Here is a 21,957-nt window from a genome sequence, read left to right on the forward strand (position 1 = left end):
GACCCTTAATTCCCTCATTTAGGATTGATTGTGCAATTATTGGATGTTGGAATGAGTTTTGACATACTGCTCTGTTTACTGTGTTATGGTGACCTGGCACTAAAACACACCTATCGATTTGTCTGCATCTTTAATTTGTTTATCTGGTTTTTTTAACCTTTCCACCGTTCCCATTGTGTCCAATGAGTCCAGCTAGATGTCTGAGAGTCAGAGAGATGAGAGAGGCGAGCAGAGAGGAAGAGAGAAGACTCACACAGTCCCGGTATCATGCAGCAGATATGAGGACGATTCATGTGTAAGAGGTGAGTAGTGTATCATGGTCAAATTTGGCATTCAATTAGGCCTAGTTTATTAAAACCACTGTCATAATGTTTTTCTTTTCACATTGATTTGATTTACTGCTGAGTCTCAGGTTTATTCAATAATCTGGCTACAAATAGACTGGTGATATATCATGCTGGTAGTGTGCTGAATATCAGCTAAATGCACGATAAATATTCACAGAGAGACTTCCAGCTGTTTTTTTCATGATAGGAGCTGCAACCAAGAAAAGCTTTTGAAGTAAAACAAAGGTTAAGTGGGAAAAGGACATTTTTATAGTGGTGTGAAAAGAAATTGTTCGGAAATTACACTTTCCTTGTCCATTTTTCTTTTTCCTTTTTCACACCAGCCTTCCCTCCCTCGTACACGTTAGTAGAGATATATTAGAGTGAAAGGCTCTGCTGACAAAAAACCTGAAGGAGGTTGGGAGGAGTCTTTTCGGATTTTTGTTTTGTTTTTTGGGATCTGGGTGGGCGGAAGCTCAAGTCAGATAGGACAGTGGGACTGGAAAAATAGTGAAGCCTTCAAGTTGCCTGTCAGGCTGTATTGGAAAGAGGAAGGGAAGGTAAGGGAGACAGAGAGTGTGAGGAAAGAGTAAAGAGAGAGGGAGAGCAGCTCTCGTCTCCACTCCCCCTCCCAGCAAATGGGAGAGCAAGTCTAAATCATGTTGCTTATCAGTGCTGTTGTGCTGTGATGTTGCTCAGGCAGAGCCCGGCGCAGAACAGGCAGCCTTGCGGACCAGTAGTCAGACCCAGGATCAGCCTAGCCATCTCAGAGCTGGAGACCCTCTCTTCACCACGTCTCTCTCCTCCACCGCGTGCCCCCCTCAGTGACATGTACCCCGAAGAGAGCCGGGGGTCTGGAGGGGTAGCCACTGTGGACTTCTTGGAGGGGACATACGACTATGCCACCCCCACCCCTGCCCCGACTCCTCATTACAGCCACCCCACCACTGGCTACTACTCTGCTCCTCTGGATTCCCACGGACCACCCTCAGATGGCAGCCTTCAGTCTCTGGGCAGTGGCCCCACTAGTCCTCTTGTGTTTGTGCCCTCCAGCCCACGTCTCAGCCCCTTCATGCACCCGCCCAGCCATCACTATCTGGAAACCAGTTCAACACCCATCTACAGGTGAGGGAACACAGTCTGTCTTTAGATTAGTGGAGAAAAATGTTTTCTTTTATAGTCTTGAAATAGTTTTAGAATCAGTGAGGTGAAGTTAGTGTATATCTGGCCACTACTGAAGTAATTAATCTCTTGGGAAGGTTAGTAACTTGTAACAGACACCACATCCTGTGCTTGAATCTGATTGTTTGGTCAATTTTGTTTGTACTGTTTGATTATGTAACTTATAGGAACAGTGCAATCAAAGCATAAATAAACCTGTAAGAGTTGTCATATCAGCCCAATTCCCTTAACTGACTTCATCATCACACATTGTCATTGGAGAACATAAATTCTCAGTCAGTTTAGCTTGTTTGTAATAATTATTTATACATTTTTGCTCTATTGCCTTTTTCTGATTGCATGGTTGTTGGGGAAAAGATTTGTACATAATTAGATGTAATGTATTATGTCATTGGCATTCTGTTCAAACCTAAAAGGATGTCATAAAAAACACATAATTATATTACTGTATTGTTGTTTAATCTTTTGCTTTATACAAAACATTGCCATTATCTCTATAGAAAGGATCAAGCTTTGCCCTGGTTTCTAATTCCAGAGATTAAGGACTTTGTCAGGGACCTTGAGAAAGGAACAATACGTAAGAACAACAGAAGCACACGTACAGATTGTTTCCTGGCTCAGGTGGAAAATAGTACTCAGCTCTTGTCTCAGCCAGTGTGAAATTAAATCCAGTATGATAAATGTTAGAGCTGATGTTGAATTAAGCATATGGCTCAAACATTTTTCAGATGAAAGATATCTAACAGAGGAATTTTGGCAAAATGTCCATCTGTTTTTATGGCAAGAACAAAAATTGATACACATTCATAGCATTTTATCAGCATCACAAATTATAGTTACTGTTATTATTAAAATATGGAATCATCAAGTGATATTATTTAGCTGAGAAGTTGAAATCTCTGCGGTGTTCCAGGTCCAGTGGGCCATCCAGTCAGCAGCCAGTATCCAGAGAGGACCAGTGCGGCGTCAGTGACAAGTCATACGTTGTGGGGGAGTCAGGAGCAGGAGCCGTGGGGGTTGAGATGGCCAAAGAGACGCGTTTCTGTGCCGTATGCAGTGATTATGCCTCAGGGTACCACTATGGGGTGTGGTCCTGTGAAGGCTGCAAAGCCTTCTTCAAGCGGAGCATCCAGGGTAGGTGGACTGTCTGCTCTCATTTGTGATTACTGTAGATGTAACTCTTAAAACATTACCTGTTTGTTGCAGATCATGTCTTATGTTGTCACAGTTTAACTGTTGAAATTTCATGTAAAATAAGCAAGAATTCCTAAAAAAACAAACAAACACAGATATACTACATTTAATTAAACTAAGAAATACTTATGATTGAATTTTGTCTTTGAGTGTATATGCTGTGAAAAATCTAAAGCTACTTCAGAAGCAGAGTCTTATACAGACAAACAATGGAGCACTGTTCCCCATAAAAAGAAAGAACACATAGAGTGGTTTTAATCGGGTACATCTGCAAATCAAGAAAACATGCACAACAGTGAAAATGAAAGTTTGGATGAAAGTTTGAAAGGATTGTGATTTAGTATGTCAACAGTTTAATAAGCTGAAGGTATTGACTGTAACTGAGCTTGAAGAGAAATAAGTGATTAAACTGAAGCTCGATCAGTATCAGAAAAAAGTAGAAAAATGAAGCAAAAAAGATGTCATTAGAGTGTCACATTGTGAAATTGAGATTGAATTAAAGTAGTAGAATGTATTTAATATTAATTTATTTTCACTGTGCCATCAGCCGTCCATCTTTTCCTCTCTGTTTGTATCCCTTGTCTTTCATACAACATGGTGTTCAACCTCCATGTACCACTGCCTGTGTGTGTATTTAAAAGCTTCATCTGCTGTACGCGGCTTCATCATGTTTGTGGTATGATCCTTCGGCATCATATTGATGCACTTTCTTGAAATGGAAGACCCGTCATAAAGAAACCAATAGTCTCCATGGCAATGACAAGGAGAAGATGCCACGTTTTTAATTTGCTCCATCTCAGATCCATTTAAAAAATGGGAATAGAGTGTTCCTGGCTACTAAATAACCTAAATATGAACTGAGTGGGGGGCTTGAAGTAATAGATTTTCTTCCATTTCAGGTCACAATGACTATATGTGCCCAGCAACCAATCAGTGTACTATTGACAGGAATCGGAGAAAAAGCTGCCAGGCTTGCCGTCTTAGGAAGTGTTATGAAGTGGGAATGATGAAAGGAGGTGAGTAGAAACACCAGCAGACAGCAGATTTTACATCTTTTGCAAGACTTAATTTTGTTGAGTGTTCTTTTTATGTAATTTGCTGTTTCTGTCTTAAGTTATTGTTTATTTCCACATTCTTGTTATCAGTTTCTTTTTTGGTTAAATTGTCTAATGAACCTACTTTCTCTTTTTATTTGCACAATTCGTGCTGCCTCTGTGATGTTTTTGTGTCAACAAAATAATGTGATTTAGATGATCTCTGTATAATTAATGTTCAGAAGTCATCTATCAATCATGGCTTATTGCTCAGAGGATTGGCACAAATGTGAACGTGCTGGTGGATGCAGATAAACTTCAGACTAACTTTAACATGACCTTGAAGTGATTTCCTCTTAAGGAGTACAGCCACTGAGTGGTGCACACCCACATTTTTGTTTTGATACTATTTGAATCACACATGCATCCTTATAATGTGCACTGTTGGATTTAATGCTAAGACCAGGTCATGTGTGTCAGATGTGGAGGGAAAAGCCCTAATTGTATTTGAGTGTATTTGCAGTTTATTTTGTATTATACCATTCTGTGTCCTCAAGGTGTGCGCAAAGATCGTGGTCGTGTTTTGCGGCGGGATAAACGATGGGCTGGTGCCAGAGACAAGTCCACCAAGGAGCTGGAGCACAGAAAAGTCCCCCCCCAAGACGGGAGGAAACGAAGCAGCAGCAGCGCTTCCGGAGGAAAATCATCAGTAGCTGCCATTCCTCCTGACCAGGTACTGATTCATGTGGAGACAATAAATATCTACTGCAAATTGTATGGAAATGCAGCTGTTTGTTTTTATAGGTCAGGGGGAAATTTGACCTGAAAGTGGCTCTAGACAAAAGGTCAAAGGGTCTTAAATATTACAAATCATCTTCTTAGACTGACTGTGTTTATCTTCTCTGGCCCCAGTTGCTCCTCTTGCTCCAGGGTGCTGAGCCCCCAATGTTATGTTCCCGTCAGACGCTGGGCCGACCCTACACTGAGGTCACCATGATGACCCTGCTCACCAGCATGGCTGACAAGGAGCTGGTCCATATGATCGCCTGGGCCAAGAAGCTTCCAGGTTTGAGTAAATTAAATAATGCTTAGCGTGGCAAGGCTGCCACACTACCAATAAATATTCATAATCCTTTTTGTCAGCAGTACAAACCTTCCTATATTATAATTCAGTGATTCTTTCTGATGATGGTTATCATTTATCTTTGGACATTTTACTCTGTATGTACATAATCTTGCTTTGTTCTAATCATTATATATTTTTGTATCTCATATTTATAGTGTATAGTTTTTATTCTAAATGGGCATTTATAGGTTGGCTCCAAACAACATTTCATTGTACTTGTACAGAGATAATAGAGTTATCTTACCCATTTTTAAGATACCTAAAAAGAAAAACAGTGAAATTGCAAATTGTGAAATACATCTCACCCCCCTATGAGACCTGTTTAACATATACATGTGTAAAGTCAATTTATTTAATTTTTTATGCTGGTACAAAATTATAATAACAGTGTCACTGATCAGTAACAGTGACTTTCCCAGATGCTGAGATTTGGCTCTGATGTTCTGGCCTGTACTGTGTTACGGAGCAAAAAACCTACCACCAATTGGAATTATAAGACTCCTCTGAGACTTATTTTGGAGCATGCTATATGGCTAACATAACCATATCCTGTCTGTAACTCGGTCTGTAGTGAATTATTACAGTCCTTTTATCATTAGCCAGATTGCACCAGCTATCCTTTCTATAACACATTTTGTACACTTATTTTTGTGATTAATTTGTCAGACGGTGTGTTAAATGGCAGAAATTCCGCTGCAGATTGAAAAGACACTCACAGTTAACTTGTTAAAAAAAATTACATTTACAACATAATGTACAAAAACATTGTTAACAAACAGGCTTTGTCATCTCATCACCTCAAGTCCTCCCTACCACCCTCCTGATTCACTGCAGTTTCACTATCAACAAGTTGCAAAAATATTGAAAATATGAAAATACAGTTACTAGGGAACCTGTCAGAAAGACTGTTAGAAACTGTTAGAAAGACTCTCAAGATGATCAAAGTACTGGATTAAAGGACATATCGTCAGGTCTTTAAGAAAGTGAGATGCATTAGGGGGGCTGGTAACTTCCAGTTTAATAAAAATGATTGCCAATAATGATGCAAAAACTATAATATCCTGTAATTTAATGCTCAGTGGTTTAGGTCCAACATTGAATGTAAACCCAAAGGTAGCTGTTCAAAGTAAGGTAAGGTTACCTGCCCTTTGATAAAGCTGAGGGCAGGTCCAAAACACCAGGACATCTACGAATGTGTCCTCTAAATTAGTATACATTTTTCAAAAGCTTAGAAACACCATTCAAATGTCTAGATGTACTGTGTTTCATAGGTTGTGGCCTTGTATTTCACTACTTAGACAACAGTTGGTGATAGGGGCACACATGGACATGCACACACACAAATGCAGAGCCATTACGGTGATGGTAATTACAGTCATCACCTTGGAGAGGATTGTTTGGCCAATCTGCCGGCACCCCACAGAGCTTAAATGCAGTATAAGACACATCACCCTTTTGCATGCACTTATACACTCACATGCACACACGTACACACAACAGCAGGCTCTCTAAGTGAGTAAATCCTGATTTTGAGGTATTACAACCTTGTGCGTCACTAAAAGCCCAAAGGCACACAGTTTTAATTGCGAGGGGTCCCGAACAGGGTGCAGAGGGGGACAATGGGCGTGAATTGGTTGTAATTACATATGAATTGAGACAGCTGAGTGCCAGCGATAAGGCTTCTTATTAGAGCAGAGAGATTGCAGATGGTTTCATTTAAGTAGCCATATCCCTGCCAGAAAATAGAGCATATTTTTGTTTTTATGAGTGGATAGATGGTGCATAAAAAATATTTAACCCTGTATGTGTTAATTATTCCACTATGCCCACCGCAACAAATTATCATCACTGATAAAACAACGCTTATCAACATCAGATATTTTTCTGTGTTTGGGTTTGGTCTGGTTGCCAGATACATGTTGTGATCTAAAAGCCTACAAGCCATCAGCACATATTTTGTCTGATGTTTATGAATAACAGTTTTTAGTGATGAGTTTTGAAGTTGTTCAAAGAGCTGATACGGATGCAGGACAATTGTTGAAAGCTACCAAAAGTGTGAAATTGACTTTAACCAGTAGTAGATCATCCCAGTGCTCTACTTTGGTCCTTTCACATCAATTCTCATTTATGTATTCTTTGTGTGTGTTTGGTTAGGTTTCCTGCAGCTGTCCCTCCATGACCAGGTGCAGCTGCTGGAGAGCTCGTGGCTGGAGGTGCTGATGATGGGGCTCGTCTGGAGATCCATCCACTGCCCCGGCAAACTCAACTTCGCACAGGACCTCATACTGGACAGGTAGTGAGGAATACCGCGTTACATCTCTGCGACATGCCCCTTTCTTTACTTTTGTCTCATGGTCCTTGCTTTTCCTCCCCATTTCTCCATCTTTCTCTCACTCTCACACACATCTCAAGAGTGATACATCAGCATTGTAGATTTTCCATTTCACACCTTGCCAGCCATTGTGCCATCCCAACACGTCCGCTGAAGAGTGAAAGACTAATTATTTGTTCCCCATGGAGAGGAGAGCAGCATCTCTCTAACTTGAAATACCCCTTTATCATTACAGTGCTGAGCTGGCAAGCAGGACTGAGATTTAATCAAAGCTTCAGTGTAAGGAATGATGGAAAATGAAAAATGATGGAGGGAGAGGCGGAGGGAGAGATGACGGGGAAGGAGGCGAAGAAGAGAGAGCTAAATGACGAGCAGAGAAGACGAGGAAATAGACATGCAGGGAGACATGAGACATGACTGTTTTCTGCTTTGCAGGCACAGCCTGTTCCCTCCATTCCCCCTGTGTTCAAAGTAAACAAGCTAGCCAAACCACAGTATCTACCTCCGAGAAAAAGAGAGATGTGGAGACATGCAGACAGACAGACGGACAGAGCTTTTACCCTCTGATGTGCCAGATGGTCCCATTTGATTCAAAAGTGTATTACAGAGTATTATCTCTAAAACCTGGTCCCTGTTTGAGTGTCTTCACCAATTGGACATGATGACTAAAATGCTGTGGGTCAGGGTTGACAAATTCCCTCGGCTATGTGCTGTTGAAGTTTATCTTGCACTCCAACCACTGGATATTATCCATCTTTCCATCATGTTTCAGCGTTACTGACGAATGGAGCTTTGCAGTGATTCGGTCCATTAGTTGTTTATCTGGCCGCTGTTCGGATAGTTTCATGGTAACAGATGAAGTTACTCTTGTGATGGTGCACTGCAGCCCAGAACTTGGGCTCTGTTTTTTTCAAATGCACTCTGAGTTTTGTTTTTTATTGAAATAATATTCCTCATATTTTCTGTCATTCTCCTCTTTAGGAATGAGGGCGACTGTGTTGAGGGTATGTCCGAGATCTTTGACATGCTGCTCGCCACCACGTCCCGTTTCCGCATGCTCAAACTCAGACCTGAAGAGTTTGTCTGCCTCAAAGCTATCATCTTGCTCAACTCTGGTGAGCCAACATGTGTGTCTAACTTTATCTGCCTGTGTTAACAGCTTTCGTTACCTTCTTGTGAAACATTTTCATAATTTGATGCCTGGAAACACTGACTGGTAAACGGCAAAGTAATGTCACTCATAAAAACATAAGCTCTCTAGTTTAATTTTTTCTGTTTGCATACACACCACTTTTCACAGGTCTCCTTCTCTGTTCCCCAGAGTAAATATTGAACAGTGTCAAACTACACCCACAGAGGTATAGCTTTGAATGCTACTCAGGTACATTATGCGAACAGAGTGTTCTGGAAAGGCCTGTACCGTCAATATGCCCGATAACTGTTCCCATGACAACATGAGACAGCACAGAGGGCTGTGTTTGTCCCGGAGATTAAGATATTCTATATAGGAAACTGCATAGACTGAAATACCAGCAGGATGACACTACTGGCACAGCTGCTCGAGACAGATGAACATTTGATTGCTGTGTGGGCAATACTGCAACTACAATTAATGCTCCAACTGTACCTGTATGTCTTAATCAAATCTGTTGTTGTTTTTTGTTAGTTTGGAATGAATCTGACGTCAGCTTAGTGATGTTTATCATATCAGGGCAGCAGATGAGCATGTATATATGAGTGTATTACTCCCTGCTGAAGTTTTGTTAAAGAAAAGAAAGCTCCATTAGCTTGAAAATATGCAGAAAGCTGATGGTTTCTTTCTGTTAGGTGCTTTCGCTTTCTGCACCAGCACAATGGAGCCCCTACACGACAGCGCGGCAGTACAAAACATGCTGGACACCATCACAGACGCTCTCATACATTGCATCAACCAATCAGGAGGCTCGGTCCAGCAGCAGTCGAGACGGCAGGCCCAGCTGCTCCTACTGCTCTCTCACGTCAGACACATGAGGTGACATTAAATTAGAGAAGGACTCTTGTTGGGTTTTGCCATGCGGTATTGTAAGCCTTTCAATTTAAACATGCTCCTTCATCATTTCACAGTAGGACAGAAGGAGCTTAAAATATAAAAGTGCTATGGTTCCTTTTAGAGACATCATTTATTGTGTATTTTCAGGTAATCAGATTTTAGCATGGACAGCTAGCGAGTCTTTGTCTCATCTCCACATGTTAAAAGTTATTTATATCTACTGATGTTTGTAGACAATATTACAGCATTAACTATAATAGAAAAGGTTAAACTGGTGTTTAGAGGATAGGTATTGTTATGTTATATCAACAATACAACATAAAAGGACCAAAAGTAAAAATGAGTTTATATCTAGTATTGTTTCTGTTGCCAAAGCCTGATTTAGGGTATTCATCTTCATCTGTTATATATTTAAAACACATCAGTGAACCACATCATTACACTGGGTGCCATGTTCCTCCATTACAATAACAGGAGCACTGTGGTGTATTTTGTGTCCCACTTTTGCTGCTGGGAATACTAACGATCTGAAAATAGTCCTGAGAATTTACTCCTGTTTGAGTAACGTTTGCTAAAGTACTACAGCACTCAGCTGTTTTAGGAAATTATCTGACCTTACCTTTTAAATAAATGAATGCACATACAGTGTCTGTAGCCAGTTTTTAGAGATGTACAGTGTATTCCCTCAGTAGGAAAGTGTGGGCTTGGGGCTGAGTGACAATGGGTTAGAGGAGTATAGATAGAGAAGTAAGAAAATATTAAGAAAACATTATTGTTTTTTTTTGGAGCAACTGAAGAAAAACAAATTGTGTGTAAAATCAGAATACAGTGTTGCTCACGTACAAAACAACTTAAATGCATGTTATTCAGTATTTTAAAGGATGAACCTAGTTTTGTAAAATCAAGGTTGTAGAAAGCTCATTACTTGACTGATTCATAAACTATATCCTCATCTCTCCCTTGTTTACGCTCCCTGCAGTAACAAAGGCATGGAGCACCTCTACAGCATGAAGTGCAAGAACAAAGTGCCTCTGTACGACCTGCTGCTGGAGATGCTGGATGCTCAGCGCCTCCAACATCCGATCAGACCATCACAGTTCTGGTCCCAAGCTGACAAGGAGCCTCCCTCCACCACCAGCATCAACAACAACAACAACAACAACAACAACAACAGCAGCAGTGGTAGCGGCAGTGGCAGCGGCTCCTCAGCTGGCTCCAGTTCAGGAATCCGAGGCACCCATGAGAGCCCGAGCAGACCCCCCTCAGGTTTAGGCGTCCTGCAGTACGGAGGGTCCCGCTCGGACTGCACCAACATCCTATGAGACGGAGCACAAGTAACATCTGAAGGTCTTATACATGTCAGAAGTCATTTTTATGGATGACGTGTGTAGTTTAGAACAAGAGGGCTTTGGGAATGAAAGATAAACATTGTATTTTAATTAATTTCATGAGATAATTATTTATAAATTTAGTGATTTTATAGTCGTCTCTGTTTAGGTAGAAAATATTCCAGCAGTAGCAGCAGCAGCAGTTACTCACTTCAATCTGAGCTTAAGTGCAGTTACTCTTCTACGCTGCCTTTCATATCTGTGATTTTTAGTCAGCCTCTAATAGCTTTACAGTACAGCTCGTTATTTCCAAAATTGCAGGTGTTATTCATATTGTGGCCTTTTGTTAGTTACAGTAATTCGAAATGAGGAGCAGCTAATTTTTCCTTTTTATTTGCCTCGACCAAAGTGCACTTCCTCTTAAGTTTAAGGGGCTGTTGGGCATTATTTTCACTTTTACATTTAAATCGTGATTGCACACTAAACTGATGATAATGATAAAAGTGGATCAAATGAATGTGTAATTTATTTTGTGTTTAAACTGCCAGGTGAAGACAAAATGTCAGGTATCACATCTTATGCGCACACAGTTTCACACCAAAAAAAAGTAATCAATCATGAAAAGAACAGTGTCAGAGGATATATTCATTGTACTGTTGAATTTCATGTAGTTAAACATTACACGATCAAATCCTGCAGCACTGATTACATCATGAAGGAAATCAGGCTTTATTGTTGGGTTACTTCACCTTCTTCACAGCTTTTTGTGTTTAGGTTTTTTGTCTGCGCTTACTCGCACCAAAGTTTTTCTGAACTTGTTTTGTCTTAAATATGTGTGCGCGCATGTGTGTGTGTTTGGAGAGACAGAGTAAGGCCAGTTGAGGCTTAAATCTGACTTGAAGCATAGAATCTTGTCTTGATGCATTGTACCACATTTAAACTACATGAAACCTACAACCGGTTAATTATTCATCCACTAATTCAGTTGAGTTTGGCTGGCTTTACACACCTGAAAAATCCCAAATATAATGTTCATGCCTCATGTAATTGATTTCTTTTGTCTAAATAGACTCAATTGGATCAAAAAGAAATCTGGTGTGGACATGATCAGGTGTCTTCTTTATGAAAACGGCATCAATTTTCTCAATTGTTTTGTCCATAAAATAGAAAAGAAATAGCAAAAATGGTCACAATAAATCACAATTGACCATAGCCCAGGATGATATATTCAAGTTGGTTTGTGAAGTTGTCCAAACAACTGTCCAAAACCCAAATGTATTGAAAAAACTATCCCATATGACAAAGAAAACCAGCAAATCCTCCCAACTGAGAAGCTAAATTTTGATATTTTTGCCTAAAAAAGTTTTTTTTCCCAACTGATAATTTCAACTCTGTGCCCCTTTATAAAGCAACTCCTTCTTTATGTTATGTCCTGCAAAACTACTTAAAGCACTATTTGAGAATAGAGAATGAATACATTTGGCCATTATACTGCCCTTAACTGTAATTGCAAATACTTAAATATGATCATTCTAGTCACTTGAGAAGATGCTGCAGGTATAAAAATGCTGTGCATGTATGAAAAGCCTCCATATGCCATCAGAAATTTGGATTTGGCAGCTTGAGCTGTGAGTGTAAATCCAGTCAAACCTGACCTGACTGTCATTTGTTTACTGTGCATAAAATAAAACTTGGAAAATATTCTGACACTGATTTCCCTGAGCTCATTTTCAAGAACAAAGAATTAGAAGTAAATATTTCATGTTTTATTATTTGCAAAGAGATTATTCTTCGTGAAGTCGGCATTAGCAAACTGTACATACATAAATAACCATTTCATATTTCATCATTTTTTACAGATTCTGATGTCTCATCACAGCGGGATAATTATCGCTGTTATTACAAAGCGCACTATTTCATGTCACAGCCATCTACTTCAACACTACCAGTGATTGTTTGGCTTTCTTAAAAGCAAGGAACTTGCTATTGCATGCCCAAACAGAAAGATAAAAAAAAAGCCAATATTCAAAGGCATTTTAACAAAAATATACAAATCAATTGAATTTTTTTTTAAAACAAGAGCTCATATCTTTATCATAATTGCCCCGGGTGGTTTAAATACTGAAAATAAAAACAAGAATACAAGCCGTGGCTTTCTGGGGAAAGAAGTCGGCCATCATGGCTGGACGGCTTCAGTGCAGTACCTTCAGACAGTGCTCATGTCAGTGCTATAGGTTCAAATTTTAGCTTTAACTAAGTATGAAAACTAATTTGCAGGTTCTTTTGAAATCTGTCAAGCAAAAAAACCAAAACATTAAGCTACCTCTCATCCCTCAGAGAGTTCTCCTGTTCAGTTTATGTCTGTGCTGATTCAGTCGTGTCCAAGTAGGTCTTCATACATTTTGGAAAGGATCTCTTCACATCTACGTTTGTGAATGATTGCTACTCAAACTGCAAATCTACTCTACAATTTACAGGTAACATACCCACACTCAAGGTGGTGCTTCAGCTTCATCAATACTAACAATCTAACTGATTGAACACTAAATAAATAGTAGCAGCACTGGATATCATGGACAAAAAGCACGGTCGACTTTGGCTCCCAACATACAGTATATAAATAGTGCTTTGTTTTTCATTGATTTCACAGGTTTCCTCAGAAACCTTAAAAAAATAATATACACATTTAAGTTAAAACAGAATTAAAACAACATGAAATATTTGGATAGGGATAGGAGAGGGGGGTCTCCAGATGAAGGTCCATTTGTTCTGGAGGGTGGTGGTTTAAAGGGTTGAGGTGATTTCAGGACAGTGTGTGCAATGTTAGTGAGAGAAGTCTTCATATCACCTCTGAATCACTTCATAATGCATGTTGCTCCCCAACAGGGGAAGAGTTTGTTGCTTTTAGGGCACGGGGTGAAAAGGAAACATTCACAGGAGTCAGTGGAGTCCTTGGCAAAGCGGTAGGTAGATATTCAGCTGGGCCTCATATGGGCGGAGGTCCGTTGGTGTAGCGCAGCATGGGATGGAAGGAGCGTGCAAAATTGTTGGCGTGGTGGCAGCTATAGTCTTCCTCAGTCATGGGCACCAGGCAGGCCAGGCCGATGAGAAGCAGGAGGAGCAGCTGGACGGGGAGCGCAGCCCTGAAGACCCGCAGCAGGAAGGACTGGCTCTTTGAGGAGGAGGAGGAGGTTGACGAGGAGACGCTGTCCAGAAGGTCAGAACGGGAGGAAACGCAGCCAGCGGCGCCTGGTGATCTGCTCCGGCTGCAGGAAGACACAGACTCAAGTTAAACACAGAAGACAACGGACCCGAGTTCATTAGTATTTGCAAATCACTGCTCTGTGAAAAACCCTGAAACTCCAATTTTATTAACTTTAATGCTTTTTCTACAATTGAGGGATGTACTAAATAACTAGAAAGCCATGGAAGTTTCTAGTTAATTAAAAACACTTGGGAGATAAGATACTTTCTGGGGTTTGTTTTAGTCAATGGAAAGCATGTGAAGACAAATTCAATATATTTTTTGATTGATTAGATTCTTGAAATGTGAAATTAGTTCAAACTAATAAGTCAATATCTTTGGATCTTTGAGAAATTGAGATGGCCATTTTTCACAGTTTTGTGTGATTTTATAGACCAAACCATGAGGCAAGTAATCAAGAAAATAGCAGTTAACTGCTCTAAGTGTCTTAATTCTGTCATTTTTTTGTTGGTTAAAAAACATAGTTTGCAAACACTTTTTACTCAAGTCTGTCAAAAGAATTGCAGTACCAAGAGTCAATAGGAAGGAAAGTAAAAATACAGAAATGCAGCAAATAGACCAGATCCAACAGGTAAAGAGATCAAGAGAGTCACACAGAAGAGACACAATTAGAGACTCACACAAAACTGGCACAAACACACAAAACAAAGAATTAAAACCACAAGCATTTGTAGCCAGACGCTCTGGCTTTAGAGCAGAGTGTGTGAGAGTTCAATGCCACGTCTCATTCCAAACAGAAGCAGGAGAAATGTCAAATGCCTCTCTGGAGATTTCCACTGTAAGAGCCAAGCCTCGAGGGGAGGAACAGCATGTTCTCACTGCGACTCATCTTCACTGAGGCTGAGGGAGGGTCAGACATGCTGACATCTCTACAGTCGCTCAATCTGCAGCCTGCCAATTTCATTTAGTCCTCCTACATCCTATAGATATGACTGCTGTGAACATGCATGAGCACCATCACATGATGTGTGTGTTTATGTATGTGGCTTAAGTTTTAAGGCCAGGCAACCCCTCCTGCTTCGTTGGACTTCAATTTCCCACGAGTATACAATAGAGAGTCCCTGCTTCTTATACAAAGGATGCTATCTGGAGAGAACAAACACATTATTTTTGCTACACTTAAGGCCAAGGCTTCACCAAGGCAGTGTGTTATTGTTGGCATTTAATGGAAAGATAGAAAGAATCAGAAATGAGAGGAGAGTCAGAGGTGGATGATTTAAAAGGTCTGGAAAGGAAACAGAGGAAAGAAACTGGGAGTTAAAGGAGAAAGAAAAACCTGCAGGGGTTAATGCATCATACCCTCTGTTATAACTATGAAGAGAATGAAACAGGAAGGAAACATGGAGAAAGAAAAACATCTGAAGAAACAGAGGAGTCAGTGAAATTCAGATAATGCCATCTAGTGGGCGAGGAGAGTACTACAAAGATACTCTGAGGAAGGAACAGCAAAGAGGCAACGTTTCATGATGCAATTCAAACGAGGAAAGACGAGCAGCAGCAGAGCAGAGTGATGCAGTGAAATAAAAACATTTAAAGGTGAAAGGGAACGGCCTGATGTAGGCTATTCCCGTTTAAGAGCTGATAACATGGCCTCTAGAATAAGGGAGGATCATGGAACACAGTGTTAAAGCCCTCAAACCAATCAGTACGAATCAACTGATCAGATTATTACATCCAATTATCAAAAATCTTCTACAGTGAACAAAACATGACTGATTGTGATTGATTGATTTTCTCATGGGTTTTGTTAATAAAAATCAAGTTTCTTATTGGGCTTAGCTTTGGTTCCATCATCATCCCGTCTTTCTAGAGTTTGAGGGGAGAGGTACCTGTGGCGCGGGCCGCTCTCAGGGTGTCCTGGGTGGGCCTGACTACTTTTGCCTCGGGGCTGTACCGCATAATGAGCAGGGAGGGGTGGAAGAAAGAAAAGAATGTTTCAGTCAAGGGCAAATAAAGACAAAGCCTCAGATGAAAGAAAAAACAACCAAATAACATAAAGAGAGCCATAACATCGCTAGAGGAAGAATCATCAACATCCAAAAAGCAGCAACATAATCAATGATGGTGATTGATTTTAAGAACCAAGAAATCTGGCTTCTCAAGACTAACTCCAGACTAATCCAAAGAGACTTACAAAATCAAATATGCTGAAATGCTGTTTACACAGTCAGTATAATGCTTAGAATATGTTTCTTTTCGTCAATTAAGATTTTTATCATAAAATGAAAAGCCAGGTTGTCTTGTACATTATTTGCAGATCAACATGGGGGTGGGCAGCAAAATCATCTCAAAAAGGGAGGGGGGGCAGCAACGAATATTTTTGTGTACATGTTAACAGAGCAATTAAAAAAGGGTAAATGGGATGTCTATTTGGGAAAAAGAAGGGAGAAGGTAGATTTATTATTATTCTGGCTCTTATTGGGTACAGAGGCTGGCCCCCCCTGCTGGATATTATGAATAAACATTACCAATCGTTTGCGACTCTGGACGGTTGCCTCTGACACAGGACCTGCTGATCCACAGATTTCTGATTTGCCAACAGGCAAAGGCAAGACATCCTGAAAAAAAATGAACAAAAAAAAAACAACACATGAAGCTGAATAACAGTAACTATAATTTTTGCTTACATTTTACGTCAATAATAAAGTGACTCCTCTGTTAGTCATTCATCATCATCATCTGACCTGCCGCGTGTCCGCAGCCTCCAGTCTCCTCTCCAGCCCCTCCAAGTCAGAGCTGACCTCCCTCAGGAGCAGCTTCAGCCGGTTCCAGATCACATGCACCTTTTCCTGGGCCTCCAGACACTCGCTGCCCTGTGGCCGGATCTCCTCTGAAGCTTCCGACTGGAGTAGCAGAGTCTGAGGTTTAGTGTTGACCAGCAGCTGAGCCGATAACTCCTGAAGGGACGATACCTTCTGCTGCGAGTCCAGCAGCTCACGCTTGATTTGCTGAAGGACAATAAAATCTTTGTCATTGTGATATAGTTCTCCCAAAATCTAAACTGTCAGACTTGATTTAGTCCTAAATGATATGATGAGAGAAGTAAAAGCAGTAACTCTGATCACTGTTGCTCAGAAATCCACCTTCCTCCTTTAGTGCCCAAAATCCACTTTGAGAACTACAAAGTTTGAGTCATGCACTCACTCCAATCAAATAATGTACAAGTCTGCTCTGTACAAACCTGGTATTAGAAAGACGTACCGTCAGTGTTTTGTAATGAGCTCGTAATGTGTCATGATCGAGTTGGGGAGGGATGGGCACCACCTCGTTCCTCCTGCGGTCGATGTTCTCCAACCACAGCAGCAGACCGTGGCTCATCTCGTGGAACTCCTGAAAGGAAGGACAGCATTGTATTACGCATGTTTTTGTTTTAAATGAGACTGGACTGTTTTCACTGTGCACATTTCTCCATCCTACTAGTTAAAATCATTTTTGAAGTGATTTCACTGGATAGTATGGAATCAATAAATTCTATTGGAGTCATTTTGTTCGTGTGTGGTTTATTGTACCTGGCACTGCATCAGTGCTCTCTGCAACTCCTCCCTCCAGTCCTCCAGCGAGGTACCGAGCCGGTCCCAGCGTGAGTTCATCTCTTTCAGTCCGTCCCTCAGCTCCCACGCCTCCTCAGAGTCAGGCTCTGATTGGAGGAAATCGGCACTGCTCAGGTTGATAGACAGGACCTCTGACTTGTGGGCATCCATCGTCTTCTGCAGCTCCTGAGAGACACAGAACAAAGAACTCAGAGCGGCATCTACACATGTGGGTCAAGAGGTTATTTGTAATGGCACAACTATAAACCAGACTGGACTGTGCGGTGCTACCAGATAAGAGGAGCTGAGAATAGATGAGGTGCCGACATACAGAGTACCGCAGGATGGTTGGGACACATAAGATGTAGGTTACTAGAGTGCATGTCTGCTTCAGAGAGTTGTATTATAGAACAGAGATATCTTGCTTACTGGAGTGCTTCAGAGGCAACAACAACTAGGATTAATGTGTGTTGAGAAATAAGTGATAAGTGAAACTACAATTTCCAAATTACAAGCAAATTAATTATTATAGAAATTCAGTCCCATAAATCAATTTCCATGTTGTAAAAATGTTTGAGATGTTGTAAAATTGATGTATTTTCTTGTCAAACTCTTACTCAAGCTCAGATAAGCAAATGAAACAGACAGACACACAGCACACAAACCCTGAGCTTCTTGATTCTCTGCTGGATGGTTTGGATGTCGGTGCTGAGATCCAGCCCTCGAAGCTGGCTGAGTTCGGCCTCAGACTGACCCAGCCAGGCCCTCATGGTCTGCAGGTCTGAGATCAGTTGCTGCCACTGCTGCAGGTCCTGCTTGTGCCTGTGTTTCTCACTCAGAGACTGAGCCTGCATCAGCTCCCAGCGCTCGATCACACCTGTGGGAGAAAAAAAACAACAGAAGATTGATTCAACACATGTCAAGCAGTTTTTAAAAGGGGAACGTCTGCAGTGTGTGTGCATGTGTGTGTAACTGACCTGCACTCTGGGTGTCTGTGCTGGTGGGGTTCGTGAGTCCCGGCATCTCATCCTCGTCTTCTGTCAGTTCTCCCTCTGCTTTCTTCACTGCGTCTATGCTGCCGCGACACTCTCCCATCAGACGCATCTGGAAGGATAATATGAGTTTTATGTATTTAGATAAAAATCTATAAAATGATTAGAATAAAATGTTTGATCTTTTTTAAGAATCAAATAACAATATGTGTGGATAATGATATAAACATTTGCCAAAAAAATCCTTTATGTATATTCATTATCTTATGAAAATGAAAACACTAAACATTATTATGATTATATAAATACAGTTTCATACATGCATACTAATAGTTGAACTACCCAGTGTTTAGAGTTTCTATGGCTTATATTTGAAGCAAATTTTAAGTTATGAATCTTTTGATAGAGACATTTTGAAAACTAGGTAGTACTTCATAATAGTAAAGAGTCATCCTTGTTCTGTGTCTGGCACTACAGAACAAGTCATAACGAAAAAACCTGGGTGTTATTCTTGATTCTGGGTTCGAATTTAATTCACACATAAACAATGTTCGAAAGATAGTCTTTTATCACCTATGAAATATTGAGTAAGACCCTGCTTTACACTGGAAGATTGCCAAAAAAGTTGACTTATTGGATTATTGTAATGCACTTTATTCAGGTTTACTAAAAAAAAGTCACTGATAGGCTTGTACACAATTCAGCGACACATGACTCCAGTCTGAGCATCACTGCACTGGGTGCCTGAGGCTCTTAATGTTTCAGCACCTTCATACATTATTGATTGCTTATCTGAGTATGTTCCAAACTATCCCCTTGGTTCATGTAGCATTGTTAAATGTTTCAAAATTAACTATAAAAAGTAATAGTAAAGCAGACTGCTGTTTTTAGGCACTGATGGTTTAAAAACACACTCCCACCACAAATCAAACAAGCAACTTCTGCTAACAGATTAAAACAAACACCAAGACCTATTTCTTTTTAATACTGGTGCCTTTTATTTTCTCCTGTAAAGCACTTTGAGCTGCATTTTATGTATAGATAAATGCTTTGGACTAATATGCTGGGACTAAAACAAAAGCAGTAGGCTAATGGTGACCTACAGCCAAACATGTTTCTACGATAGTCTACCTGTAACTTGGGAGCTCTCTCCGTACAACTTATCTGTATTACAATATGTTTTGAAGACTTGTAAGCATGATATTCTATTGTTGCTAAATACTCACATAGCCCATGTATGTGGAGTCAACCTCGGGGCTGGAGCGGTTTGCAGTGGCCTCTCTCTGCTGGAGGTGGTATCGTCCTGCATCCAGAGCCTGGTCCAGCTGTCTCAGACTGGCCTCCAGCTGGCCTGGCTCACCTGCTGCACAGGAGCCATAAAAAGACTACTCAGGAACATTTTTAGATGACTTCATGTCTGTCTTTAGCATGCTGTTGGTGTGGACTGATGATGATAAGTGTTTAGACAAAATGGCATGCATTAGTCTGAATGCAAAGTACAGGCACCTCATGACAGAGACGAACATAGAGGTCGGGTTTGAAGACGTAAAAGAATGATATTAGGTCTGAAATGAATGACAAAAAAAATAATAAAACAAGAACACAGATGCAATGGTTGAGATTAGCATTTAGTGAACTCAGCATGCAATGGAGTCATCTTTGCGTGTTGATATACAAAGACTTTTTCTAGATGGTGGGACATGCAGCTAAAATTATACTTCCTAGTGTGGTAGTGTTAGACAAGCATGTTTTCATTGTAGTTATGGCATGCTCTCCTAACTCATGCTGTAGCATTCCTTATTAGTGCTGTTGTTTCCTACCAGAGGATGATTTCAATGTGTTCTCAGTCAGTTTTATATAGGCCTCTGGGCTCTCTGGAATAACTACATCTGAGAAGAGAAACATACAACATACACTATTTATAATGTAGGTTTGAGGTTTAGCTAAAGATGGCTGACGAGTTCCAAGTCCAAATAAAATCCATTAATAAATGGGTGGAGAAATATAAATAATCCAAATGTTTCCATACAGCATATGAGGGGTCACCAAAGGGTCTGATGCGTATAATTATGATGTGAAACACTTCAGGAATATATAATAAAATGAGGGAATATCTTTTTTTGAAAAATGCAGCTCATCCCCAGAAACCTGGAGAATCCATGTCCAAAAGCAGTAAAGGCTCACGATGGCCTTATTCCTTGCAAAGACGCTTTATCTTAATTTTTGGTTCTTTTATTTCTCACCCCTTTAAATATAAATGATAGATTAAGTCAATCATTAATCATTCACACATTAGAAAAGTCAGACCAACCTGACAGCACCGTGGCAGCTGTCCTCAGATACTCATCCTCCTCCTCCTGCCCTCGGCTCCTTTCCCCATGGCCCCGTCCTCCGGGACTCTCCAGATCTCTGCTCAGGTCGTAGTCGTGGTCCCATTCCAGCGGGATGGAGTCCACGCTAGCCGGCGTGTCCCGGCCTGAGCGGTCTGCCCGGATGAGAGCGGCCGTACCCGATGCCTGGCGGCTGGATGTGCGCGGCAGAGAAGAGTCGGCCCACTGTAGCTCAGAGAGGTCGCCACCTTCCTCCATGTCCAACTCTCTGTCTGAACCATCGAGCTCATCATCAGCCAGCTGGGAGAGAAGGACAGAAAAGAGAGAGTAAACGTTACTGAATTTCAAAGAAAAGGAATAGAAATTAAAAACATAACAGTGCAGGGTGGTTGAGATGCTGTAAAGTGAGCATGTGTGTTGTACTGACTGTTAATATGCTGATATACTCTGTTCCTTGTCAGCTGTCAGTAGTAAACTATGTTACACACGTTGGCAGCATGTCAGGGATGGTGAAGGAGGGACAGCTGTTGTGGAACTTTTGTAATGTGTTTACAGAGAGAGTGTGTAACTTTACTCACAGGCAGGCGTGTGAGTTTCTTGTAGTATCTGTCAACTCGTCCAAAGACCTCCTGGCAATATCTCTGCAGCTCCTCCAGCTCCTCTTCGATCACAGCTGCGTCCAGAGGTTCGCTCTTCTCGATCAGAGCTTCACCCTGCCTGAACACCAGCTCAATCTTCCCCGTGTTAAGATAGATCTCCTGCTGGAAGGCCTGAGCAAAAACACACCATAGAGGTCAGAGCACAGGAGGGCTGCATCTAATTTCGATTTTTGGATAATCTTCTGAGTAATCAATTGTTCATGTATCTAATAAAATGGTTTAACCAAATTTGAGGTAAGACCATAAATTTGTCAATTTACAGTGAATTTAAGAGAAGTTTTTCTATTGAAACATGTCTTCATTTCACACCTCAGCTGTGTTTTTTATCACGCTGGCCTCACCAAACTAAAATCAGTATTTCAGACAGATCCTATCTTACCCTGAGCTGTTTTATCTTGGCCTGAACGTCACACTCAGAGAAATGCTCTATGTTTGTCAGCTGGAGGTCCATTTCAGTCAGCCACACCAGGATGCTGTCTCGTGCCGTCTCGAATTCCTCCCTCTGGCTGATGAAGTGCTGCACGAATAAAGAACGGGAACAAATATACTTACTTGCACTGTGTTTTGTTATCTTTTTAAATTAACTGAAGGAGTTAAATTACACCCAAATATTTTGAATTGCACAGCTGC

The 21,957-nt window shown here is 40.8% G+C and overlaps 2 protein-coding genes across 6 annotated transcripts in view; one reads left to right on the top strand and one right to left on the bottom strand.

The window, feature by feature from the left end:
- The first annotated feature begins 212 nt into the window (after nt 1-212).
- esr1 (estrogen receptor 1) lies at nt 213-12,113 on the top strand. 2 transcript variants are annotated; one of them, XM_062437175.1, is made up of 10 exons: nt 213-302; nt 1,026-1,451; nt 2,422-2,642; nt 3,602-3,718; nt 4,294-4,469; nt 4,649-4,802; nt 7,017-7,155; nt 8,176-8,309; nt 9,022-9,205; nt 10,203-12,113. In XM_062437175.1, exons 1-10 carry the CDS (start codon nt 292-294, stop codon nt 10,543-10,545), a joined length of 1,905 nt encoding a protein of 634 aa, XP_062293159.1. In that variant the 5' UTR covers nt 213-291; the 3' UTR covers nt 10,546-12,113. The 2 variants fall into 2 exon arrangements, with proteins under 2 accessions (XP_062293159.1, XP_062293160.1); XM_062437176.1 differs by having other exon boundaries at nt 4,700-4,802.
- Nucleotides 12,114-12,307: 194 nt separating this feature from the next.
- The window catches only part of syne1a (spectrin repeat containing, nuclear envelope 1a), a 118,247-nt gene continuing 108,597 nt past the window's right edge, over nt 12,308-21,957 (bottom strand). For 3 of the 4 annotated variants that reach the window (XM_062437170.1, XM_062437171.1, XM_062437172.1), the window contains 13 exons: nt 21,707-21,844; nt 21,247-21,438; nt 20,650-20,968; nt 20,159-20,227; nt 19,565-19,698; nt 18,324-18,450; nt 18,012-18,223; nt 17,326-17,532; nt 17,018-17,146; nt 16,501-16,764; nt 16,285-16,374; nt 15,646-15,704; nt 12,308-13,817 (listed from right to left, as the gene is read on the bottom strand). In XM_062437170.1, coding sequence (XP_062293154.1) covers nt 13,538-13,817; nt 15,646-15,704; nt 16,285-16,374; nt 16,501-16,764; nt 17,018-17,146; nt 17,326-17,532; nt 18,012-18,223; nt 18,324-18,450; nt 19,565-19,698; nt 20,159-20,227; nt 20,650-20,968; nt 21,247-21,438; nt 21,707-21,844 — 2,220 coding nt within the window. In that variant the 3' untranslated portion in view covers nt 12,308-13,537. Of the gene's footprint in view, nt 13,818-15,645; nt 15,705-16,284; nt 16,375-16,500; nt 16,765-17,017; nt 17,147-17,325; nt 17,533-18,011; nt 18,224-18,323; nt 18,451-19,564; nt 19,702-20,158; nt 20,228-20,649; nt 20,969-21,246; nt 21,439-21,706; nt 21,845-21,957 lie in introns of all 4 variants that reach the window. The other variant, XM_062437174.1, reaches the window with a different exon arrangement.

This window comes from Scomber scombrus, chromosome 17, assembly GCF_963691925.1.
Source record: "Scomber scombrus chromosome 17, fScoSco1.1, whole genome shotgun sequence".
NCBI lineage: Eukaryota > Metazoa > Chordata > Actinopteri > Scombriformes > Scombridae > Scomber > Scomber scombrus.